Raw genomic sequence first — 10,858 nt, 5'->3', positions numbered from 1 at the left:
CCCCGCCCTCATAGGTCCTTGTCCGAGAGTCCGTGTCGCCCGGATGCCAAGTATTATTCGCTCCGCCCCAGCTTAATGGCGAGTCCCGTACATGAACCCCGCGTGCTCCCGTGTCGCACCGCCCACATGGGTCCGCATCGAGCCCCACCTACCCACAAACAAATCACGCCCCATGCGCGCCCTAGCTCTAGCCTGCGCTGACGGCGGCGGGAAACTGTGACCTGTTGCTGTGCGTAGTCCCAGCGTATGCTGGAGCACGCGTCTCGTCATGGACGCGGGCGACGCGATGCCAGTATGTGCTTGCGGCGGCCGCGACACTCGCCTCGCTCTACGACGTGCTCGTCATGTGCTCCGCTTCACCCACGCGTGCGCGCCCTAGCTCCAGCCTATGCTGGCGACGATGAGCAACTACAAACGCTTGCCCCACTTGCCTGTCAGCGCATGCATGCCCGTGCGCGTGTGCTTGCGCGTCTGCGCCCCGCTCGCCTTGCGCGGGTGTGGCCGCACGTCTACAACCCGTTCGCCCTCCTACGACAGCAAGAATGAAGGAACAATATGTCGTGAGACAAACGGACGCACCTCCTAATCGCACGTAACACGAGTTCGTTGTGTGGTGATTCGCTTGATGCCCGCATATAACCATGTGGCCCATTAGTCTACCACGTCCACATAGAAGAAGAAAAATCTGGAAATTTAGAAATAATTTAGGGTCCAAATATAAAAGTAAGTATTTATTAGATTTTTATTATTTTTTAAATATAAAATAATAAAACACACAAAATATTTTAAAAATAAAACCAATTTTATTAGATTTCTATAAACCAAATCTACACTCGATATAGGTCATAAAGATTATAAAATATGCTTTATGTAATGAAATTTGTATATTTCTTAATATGTTCGTCGAAACAACTTGCCATGTGCATCATCATAGACATTGATAAAAATTTATTAATATGTTCGTCTAAACCATAAGACACGCGTATCATTGTACACATAGATATAAATTCGTTACCCCATGCAACGCACGGGCATATATCTAGTGTTTAAAAAAGTTTGGAATAGATTCTCTAGACCACTCACTGTACCATATACTTCATCCGTTTCAAATTATATGTGACTTTGACTTTATTGGTATATCTATTTTACTATGTATATAGATATAATAATATGTCTAGATACATAGTAAAATTGATGAACCAAAAACGTCAAAGTGACTTGTAGTTTGGAACGAAGGTAGTAAAACTATCCTTCTCACTCTTCATTAATGAAGAGGTTGCGAGCTCTCTAAATTTAATATATGATAGTTCTTTTATATAGTTTTATACAATAAAGATTATGATAACTTATTGAATGGGATAGAACAAAATTTGTTTGGAGAGTTTCGCTCTTTTCGTTTGGCTTATAAGCCATATTTTTTTCAGTCAACGAATAATATTTTTCTTTTACAATAAATCAGCCAACAATACTTTTAGTCATGGCTTATCAACCAAACGAACAGAGCATTTGTTAGAGTGCCGAAAGAGAGAAAGCTATCATTCTCGCACTTTTGTTTAGAGAGTTTGTTAGATTCATGAAAGAGATATACATAATAAAGAGAATATTAATGAAATGGCTTATATAGGAAAACACGAAGATTAGAAAAAGAAAAAAAGGTCCCGCATTAGATCTAAACATGTTTATAGAGACTCTTTGGATTAGCGCATAAGATGCCTTTGGCTTTTCTTTCCTGTTCGATTCGATGTGTTTCTTAATGCGTGTGGAAAATGCAACATCCAGCGATGCGACGAAGCGGCGACTCCTTGGTGTCAGTACCAGTGGTACCACTTGGTGCAGCGAGGAGAAGATCTTAGGCACGTGAACGCCTGTGGACGCAAGCAGCAGCTATCATTAGGATCGGATTAAAAACCCCTATAAATTCTCAACTAACAAAAGAACAAAAACGGAAGGGATACGATCCATGAGGCGAAACAAAAGCAAGGCTCGTTCCCGGAATAAAAGAGAAAGCCAAGGGTGGATGGAGCAAAAAAAGCGAGCAGTAGAAATAACTCCCCGGGGCCGAGGCGAGGAAGAGGAGGAGAGAGAGAGAGAGAGAGAGAAAGCGCGGGGGCGCGAACGGAAGCAAAGCCTTAGTGATCCACCCACCCCGTCGCACTCGCACCGCATCCCCCCGATCTCCAATTCCCATTCTCCACGACACCCGCCCATGGATCACCACCTCACGCCGACGCCGCCGTCGCCGTTGGAGAACTCCGCGGCGGGGCCGTCCTCGAAGCCACCGACGCCGGCGTCCACGCCCAACTCGCGCCTCGCCTCGGCGCCGTCCTCCCGCCACTCCGCCACTCCGCCGCACGCGTCAGCGCCGGCGTCCGCCCCGACGCCGGCCTCCCGCACCGTCTATAGCGACCGCTTCATCCCCAGCCGCACCGGATCCAACCTCGCGCTCTTCGATCTCGCCCCCTCGCCCTCCGCCGCATCCTCCCACGAAGGCTGCCCCGCGGCCTCGTCCGGATCTGCGCCCGCCGCGTCGCCCTACTGCGCGCTCCTCCGCGCCGCGCTCTTCGGGCCCGACACGCCCGACCGGGTCGCGTCCTCGGCCACCGCGTGCTCGTCGTCCTCCTCCCCGGGGCCGTCGCCTGTGGGCACCCCCGCCACCGGGAACATCTTCAGATTCAAGACGGAGGTGCGCCGGAGCGCCAAGAGGGCTATTTTTTCGGGAGAGGAAGAGGAGGACGCGCTGTTCCCCGGCATTTTCACCACGAGGGGCGCGGGCCCAAGGAAGGTTCCAAGGTCGCCCTACAAGGTGAGAAGGGGAATTGGATTTGGTGCTTTCTTGATTGGGCCTTCTCTGTTTCCTGATTTAGGTTTCTTGGGTTCTGTTTCTTGAGCTAGCCTCTGCTGCTTCTTGGGGGCGTGAAAGATTTGACATCTCGCCAATTGCATTCCGAAATGCTGAAAGAGACGTTTTTTTCACGAACATAATGCGAAATTTGTAGTCTTTGTGCCAACAATTTTGTGTCTTTGCGCTAATTTTCTTGCTGTTGCTTGTAGGTGCTGGATGCGCCCGCTTTGCAGGATGACTTCTACCTCAACCTCGTCGATTGGTCTTCACATAATGTCCTCGCTGTTGGGTTGGGCAATTGCGTTTACTTGTGGAATGCATGCAGCAGCAAGGTAAGCAACCGTGGTCATCCTTAAGGTATATCATCACTGAGAATTGAAGATGGATGGTTAACAGATTTATCATTGTATAGGTCACCAAGCTTTGTGATTTGGGGGTGGATGACAATGTTTGTTCTGTGGGGTGGGCGCAGCGCGGCACTCACCTAGCTGTAGGTACAAATCAAGGAAAAGTTCAGGTTATGTCCCATTCTTACCTTGAATATAGTTAGATGATATGTTCACAATCCATCAAGTGTTGGATGATATCTAAATCCCTTTTAGTGCAATGTATCATCAAGAATTACAGCTGTATGCAGCACATGGAATAAATTTGACAATTTTGCAAAACCAGCTCAGGTGCAGACAATGTACCTTTAGTCTATCCTTTCGATTGACACAAAAACCTTCTGTGTAAAACCTTAATTGTTTTATACTTTTTATGGAAAACCTTAACAATTGTAAATGCCATTCTTCTATATGCTCAAACCTCAGACTCAATTTTATCCGGTTTTACTCTTGATTTAGAACCGCCCTTATTCCTGTAGGGAATTGATTTATAAATTTGTAGAAAAAGTCAAATGAGCATTCTGTTAGCATTCTGCATTGGTATGTAGAATTGTTACTTTATGAGTATATGCAAATCTGATTATCATGTTACATTTTATCTTATGTAGATCTGGGATGCAACTCGTTGTAAAAGAATAAGAACGATGGAAAGCCATCGCATGCGTGTAGGTGCTCTTGCATGGAGTTCTTCATTGCTTTCTTCTGGAAGCCGTGACAAGAGCATCCTCCACCATGATATCCGTGCTCAAGAAGATTATGTTAGCAAGCTTACCGGGCATAAATCTGAGGTAATCTATTCATGTCTCCTTATAATATGACTTTTTTATATGTATTAGTGCATCAAATTTCTGATGATCTGGCAAGTATATACATTATCCTAGTGAAGCTTCAGTTTTCTATTTCGGTAACACATGAATTCCTAATCTCACATATCTTCCAGGTTTGTGGACTCAAGTGGTCTTATGACAATCGTCAACTTGCATCAGGTGGCAATGATAATAGAGTAAGATGCCTGTCCATATGTTCCTGTTAGTTTGGAATGCATTGTTCTTAGGATTCCACATTGCTGTTTTCCCATACTAATATTTCCCCTTTGTCCAGCTTTTTGTTTGGAATCCACATTCAGTGCAACCAGTACTGAAGTATACGGAGCACACAGCAGCTGTCAAAGCTATTGCCTGGTCACCTCATCTCCATGGCCTGCTTGCATCTGGTGGAGGAACCGCAGATAGATGCATACGATTTTGGAATACGACCACAAATACACAGTTGAGCTGTGTGGACACCGGAAGCCAGGTAGTGTTTTCAATGTGTCAATACCTGCAATCCTTGTTTATCTCTCATCTCATCATTACAAAAGTTGCAATCATTGAACTGTGTGGACACTGGCACCTAGGTAGTTTTCAATGTGTCAATACCTGCAATCCCTGTTTCTCTCTCTTCTCATTATTACAAAAATTGCAATCATTTTCTGAAGAGTATATCACATTAGTCCATTTGTAACTATAAGAAAATGAAGAAAAATATTACTCCATAGCATTGACGCTTGAGGTTTAAATTGCCAACTAAAATTTAAGTTTTAAGTTTAACCAATATATGCTAGAAGCCAAAGTTGCACTGTGAAATATCCAAATAGAGGAAAACCACAACAATGACAACAACAAAGCCTTTTAGTCCCAAGCAAGTAGGGGTAGGCTAGAGCTGAAGCCCACAACATGCAGCACCAAGGAAAAGAAAGTGAAAATGAAAAAAAACATATAATGCATCAATAATAGAAACAGAAAGGGAATCAACCAAAAAGAAGAAAGCTCCTAGACATATTTGCTTTCACTTTTGATTCTGCTTGAGATATTCACAGACCGCTCAGACCACTGTGAAGGCAGGCAAATTTTTGTATAAAATTGGGGGAGGGTAGGATTGGACATCTTGTTTGCTTTCAAATACTAAGGATGCTAAATTTCTTGACAGGTCTGCAATCTTGTGTGGTCAAAGAATGTAAATGAGCTTGTTAGCACCCACGGGTACTCTCAGAACCAAATAATTGTTTGGAGATATCCAACAATGTCGAAGGTATGGTGCAAGATTATTATTCTGAAATTATGCTATACTTGCTTGCTTGTATTAAATCCATTCCCCTTTGGTATTTGCAGCTTGCCACTTTGACAGGGCATACATACAGAGTATTGTATTTAGCTATTTCCCCTGATGGCCAGGTGAGTCTTGGTGATCTGTTTCTGAGTTCTGTTTAATATACCTAGCATATTTGTTCTCACTGCCTTTCCATTGTTGATATCAACAGACCATAGTTACTGGTGCTGGTGATGAAACACTCCGGTTTTGGAACGTGTTCCCCTCTCCAAAGTCCCAGGTACTTGAATCAATCTGAAAATATGATTCCGTTGTGTATGTTATCTCATTTCTCATAAAGCTTCCTAAGCTTGGTTCATGTTTGTCTTGCAGAGTTCTGATAGTTTAAGTTGCATTGGGGGAACATCATTTGTTAGAAGCTACATCCGGTGACACAGAAATGTATTTTTTGCTGGGCTCGTAAGATTATTGCAGCATATGTTGATGATCATCAACATCATTCCATTTGCAACAACCATGTCACCAGGTCATCAACCATCAAAGGTAGCCGAATTTTTTTAGATGCATGATGCAATATGGTGAACTGGCCTGCGAGAATCCGGGCATGGCTCTTTAGCTGACAGTGTACATATTTATCAGAGCAACGGCCTTGTAGGAGCGAACACATTGTTCCAACTGATAAGAATACGCCCTTTCATTTTTGCTCCTTTTGCTGGTCAAACCTCGACCCGAGCTGTTTCTGTAGTGTGCTAGCAGTTAACCTATTCAAACATTTACTGACCTGTGACGCCCATTTCATCCATGTGGGCACGGTGTAAAATGAGAACACTTCTGGTTCCAGATTCTTTCCTAGTGTCTTCAAAAGGAGGGCTGATTTTGCCCTGAATTGGCGATTTTTTTTAATTTTAACCCTTTTTGAATATAATTTTAAATCTAACACTGTCGGGTTTTTTTTTAATTAACACTTTTGCCCGCGTCTATTGCCATGGCGCGGCCAAATGCCTGTGCCGCGCCATGCATGGCGGCGCGGCAGAGGCCTTACGTGGCGGCGACCATCACCGCTGACGTGGCAAGGCTCTGCCGCACCACCGATCTTGGCGCGGCAGTGCCGCGCTCTGATCCGTGGCGCGGCAGAGTTCGGTATAACTACCGTCGCTGCCTCTTACCCGAGCAGTCGGCGTTCCGCGACAAACGCAACAAGGCGGTGCCATCGCGCCCGCCTTCGCTCGCGCCTGCCCGCAGCCGAGGACGCCGTTCGCCGCGGCCGCCCATGCCAGCTAGCCCGCCCGCGCCAGCAAGCCAGCCGAGGCAGTAAGCGAGCCGCGCCTGCTAGGTCGTCGGCCGTACGGTGCAGCCATCGAGCTCGCACGCAGGCGCGCCTCCCCCTCCGGCTAGAACCATCCCTCCTCGTCCTCGTTTAAGGTTCTGACGCATATTTTATTTTCGTTTGAATGTTGGATATGATATTATGAATGGAGTTAAGGTTAGCAGAAAAATTTGTTTGGGAACTATGGTGAAGATATAAGTTTGAGTTTGTCCATGTATTTTTTTTGTTGCTATAATTGTTGTTTATAATATTTTAGTTCCATTGCAAATGATTATATTTTTTATTAATTTGTGTTGTTTTGATTGATGTTTAATTTGAACCGTTTTATTAGATGGAAGACATGTTTCGGGAGCAGTTATGGCGAAAACGGGGTCGTCCTAGAGAAATGTACCCCGACGAGTCTAGCAAAGATGCACCCGTTCCTCCTGAACCCCCTGTTCCTAATTGTGACTGTGGTCGTCCGGTTGACGTGTTTCAATCGAGACATCCGGACATAGCGGCTCGTTGCTTCTACACGTGCAGTCGTTTTAATGTAAGTAATTATTTCCGTATATTTTTCTTTTTATTTGTATTACTAGGTTACTAATATTTTGTTGAATTTTTGTTGTGTAGGACCATGAGAGGTGTTTTTTCTTTTAGTGGATCGACGGTGCAGACAAGTTTGACCCCAGATACCTCCTTTTCGATAATTGGTGGAGATGGCGACATCCATGATAGCACTTCGAGCGGTGGGTTTCACCTCCTCCTAATCCCCCTTCAATGACGGCTAAGGAGAAGCACCTAGCTGTAGTTAGACGACTCGAGGAACCTCCTCTGTGCCATTGCGGAGACCGAGCCATGATAAACCCTGACAATATGTTGGAGTTTGTGTGTTTAAACAAGCATGAAGTAAGTGCAAAATGTATTTGTTCAAAAGTTGAGCTATATGTGTCATGTACTAATGTCACGTTATTTAGGTGTATTCAATGGCGAAGTATCGTTTCAAGGAGTGGTTGTATGGTCCTAAGAACAAATGGCCCGAAGAACCTCCAAAAGCAAAACAAAAGAAGCTAGATGAGCACAGAAAGCGAGCTGGTCGCACCGTTGAATTACCGATTGTGGTGTCTGATGAGGGGGGCGAGGGGGGCGAGGAGGATGACACTATAAGACTGAGCGAGCTCATCGCTCTAGCAGAGGCGGGCTTGCCGGCGGAGGAGACTGGGGACGACACTGCCAGACTGAGCGAGCTCATCGCCCTAGTAGAGGCGGGCTTGCCGGCGGAGGAGGCTGAAGACGACACTGCTAGACTGAGCGAGCTCATCGCTCTAGCAGAGACGGGCTTGCAGGCAGAGGAGGATGATGACGCGTTCTTCACTCAGGCCGCAGAGGCCGCTTACTAAGCCTGGGCAAAATACCCGATACCCATTACCCGTTCCCGAATTACCCGAACCCGGACCCGGACCCGAATTACCCGAACCCGAGGTATCCGATCCCAAATTCGGATAGCGATTTTGATTACCCGAAATTAGTCTGGGTAATTCGGGTAATATTCCCCGGTACCCAAACTACCCGAACTACCCAAAGATTTGTTTTGTCTTTGTATTCATCATGTGTTGTTAGCTGAACCATTTAACTTATCACTTTATTAGAATATAATTCTCTCTATTTGAATGAGTGACTGTAATATATTATTCTCTACAAATTGCTATTGAAATTCTATACAAATTGCTGTTGAAATTATGTATAGATCGCTACTGAAATTTAGTGTAGTTTGTTGTTTTCTGTAAATTTGGGTATATCGGGTAATACCCGAACCCGAACCCGAATTATCGGGTACCTGAATTTGCGGGTAGTGTTTTTTCGGGGATAATATCGGATAGCAATTTTTATTACCTGAATTTTGAATTACCCGAATTACCCGACCCGAAAAAATCGGGTAACCCGAACGCCCAGGCTTACCGCTTACTACAGGTGAAAGGCAGATCAGCGCAATGTAGGTGACCCTAGCCACAACAACAGGGTTGTGGTTGAGGATTGGTACTCGGACGACGAGTTGCTGACTCAATATGTTTTTGACTGAGAGTTTTTATTGTGACATCTGTTAGTTCCATGTATTATTCGATTTGAACTATTGATGTATTGTACCCATGTATCATGTACTTGAATTACTCATGATCGATCTCAAGTGATTACAACTGTTTGTATCATGCATTCAAAATTTATAAAACGAATATAATCATTTGCCGTGTCGTAATCTGGGTTTAGTTGCCACATAGGATGGTTCTACCGCGCCATAGGCCATGGTGGTCTGTGCCGCGCCATAGTACATGGCGCGTCAGTGACGCGGTCAGCCAACGGCTAGCCTGCAGCAATAGAGTTGTTGTCGGTGTTGTGCTAAACTACAAGTGCTGTACAAAACGAACATGAAGCTAATAAATGGACGACGAGTTGGCACATAATATTTTCATTTGTTTATGAGTATAAGTTTTCAACGATAATATTCGTTCGACATAAGTTCGACGTAATGAACTAAGTCCCACGAATGTAAGGATCCCTTGAACACCTTTTGGAAACCTCGTCGTTCAGTAGAAGAAGGGGGTCGTCATACTCCACATCAAGAAGGGGGTATAGCTGGTGCGACGTGGAAGGGGCCATTCTGTTACAAAATGATAAACAAAGGGTTAGAGTATTCAAATTAATATTTTTTAGATAAACATTATGTACCATAGCATAATTTAAACTACTTGTTATGTAATACGAACACAATATAAAATCACCTGTTGTCTTCTATGCCGGCTAGCCTTGTGGCCAGATTACTTGCAAACGGAGCAAAGATTCCTGCCACGGGTCTCGTTGAAGTCTCCCCCGCCATACATGTCTTCGTCGTACCCTCTCATAGCGTCCATGTCCCCCTTCAGTCGTTTCTTCTTCCTTCTACCCATTCCCTACCTTCATTAGATCCGGATGCGACACGTAGTCATAACCATTATAAGGTGGCCACTGTGTTGGGTCTAGGTATGGCTCGAAGCTCATCTCCTAAATACTAACGGTGTTCGAACGGAGATACAAGGTTGACATATATAGTAGATCCTCATAGTTGTACCTGCGAACCCTACAGGCCATGATCATATGAGAGTAAGGGGCATGCATGATCTGAGGGACGTTGCAACTGCACTCTACCTTCTCAAGATCAACTCGGTAGTTTCGTCCACGAAAACGTTCGCCGCCCAAGCTTGTGCCACCCTTGCCCTGTACACTAAAGATATGGCGGCGGGGTCCATACGGCCCGACGGTGTGCTGCTTGGCCAATTCCTTGGCCTCCTTCAAATGTTCAGCTCTAGCCTTTCCAAAACGCCCCTGCTTAGCTATATTTCTCTGTGCAAGTTCTCACCTCTTCACAAAATATTCATTGCACTTATGAAAGGAGAACTCAACAATTCTAGACATAGGCAACGATCGAACTCCGCTGAATACACGGTTGAAGGACTCCGAGGAGTTAGAAGTCATGATGCCATACCTGAACCCCCCCTCGTCATATGCTAACGTCTAGTGAGCCTTCTGTTCCATCTGCGCCTCTAACTAGGCCTTTCCCGCTGTATTTACCATCTTGTCTAGTTCTCTCTTTGTCTCCTTGAACTCGTGCTCTGTACGTACACAACATAGAGCCTTGACTTTGTCACATACCTCATTCTTCCGCTAACGCCGCCAGAAATTTGCGGCAAAGTGTCTCATGCACCATCTATGTACTAGAGGCGGGAACTCATCTATTTGCTCACCTGCAGCATTAAGAAGCCCTGCATGACGGTTGGAGATCAAACATATAGTGCGAGTTGGGCTGAGCACTTGGACACGTAGTAGCCGCATGAACCAAGACCACGATTCATTGTTCTCTCCCTCTGCCAAAGCAAAAGCCATGGGTACTATCTGGTCCTCAGGATCAACAGCAGCAACCATCATCAAGGTGCTCCTGTACTTTCCTGTCAGGAAAGTGCCATCAACAAGTACGACTGGCCGATAAAACTAGAATGCATGTTCTGTTTGCGCGAATGACCAGAACACACGATAGAGGACATGCCAGGGTTGTAATAATGCATTGCACATAAGATGTGAGGCACCCTGTTGTATGCTTCCTCCCAAGTACCCCATCGAATTGCGAGAGCGATTTGCTTAGCACGCCAAGCCTTTCCGTACGACACATCGTACCTAACGAATCCAGATATGGACTGTTGTAAAGAA

At 45.3% G+C, this 10,858-nt stretch overlaps 1 protein-coding gene across 2 annotated transcripts; it reads left to right on the top strand.

Moving 5' to 3' along the window:
* Positions 1-2,063: 2,063 nt before the first annotated feature.
* LOC136450193 (B-type cell cycle switch protein ccs52A-like) lies at positions 2,064-8,350 on the top strand. Of its 2 annotated transcripts, XR_010758281.1 has the most exons (13): positions 2,064-2,803; positions 3,052-3,174; positions 3,255-3,359; positions 3,837-4,016; positions 4,169-4,231; positions 4,330-4,524; positions 5,197-5,298; positions 5,379-5,441; positions 5,528-5,596; positions 5,689-5,859; positions 6,975-7,175; positions 7,256-7,531; positions 7,600-8,350. XR_010758281.1 is itself a non-coding variant. In XM_066450555.1 (10 exons), the coding sequence occupies exons 1-10, from the start codon at positions 2,207-2,209 to the stop codon at positions 5,746-5,748; spliced, it is 1,557 nt and encodes a 518-aa protein (XP_066306652.1). In that variant the 5' UTR covers positions 2,064-2,206; the 3' UTR covers positions 5,749-6,202. The 2 variants fall into 2 exon arrangements, 1 of the variants encoding a protein (XP_066306652.1); XM_066450555.1 differs by lacking the exons at positions 6,975-7,175; positions 7,256-7,531; positions 7,600-8,350 and having other exon boundaries at positions 5,689-6,202.
* The last annotated feature ends 2,508 nt before the right edge of the window (positions 8,351-10,858 follow it).

Source organism: Miscanthus floridulus, chromosome 1, assembly GCF_019320115.1.
Source record: "Miscanthus floridulus cultivar M001 chromosome 1, ASM1932011v1, whole genome shotgun sequence".
In the NCBI taxonomy this organism is placed as follows: domain Eukaryota; kingdom Viridiplantae; phylum Streptophyta; class Magnoliopsida; order Poales; family Poaceae; genus Miscanthus; species Miscanthus floridulus.
The sequence above is the reverse complement of the archived record's forward strand: the minus strand, read 5'-3'. Positions and strand labels throughout refer to the sequence as shown.

Bases quoted from the DNA above. Each gene is read 5' to 3' on its own strand.
- LOC136450193 (XM_066450555.1), top strand. From the start codon at position 2,207: ATGGATCACCACCTCACGCCGACGCCGCCGTCGCCGTTGGAGAACTCC. The intron at 3,360-3,836 runs GTTATGTCCCAT...TATCTTATGTAG, and splicing joins CAAATCAAGGAAAAGTTCAG to ATCTGGGATGCAACTCGTTG. The intron at 5,597-5,688 runs GTACTTGAATCA...TTTGTCTTGCAG, and splicing joins TCCCCTCTCCAAAGTCCCAG to AGTTCTGATAGTTTAAGTTG.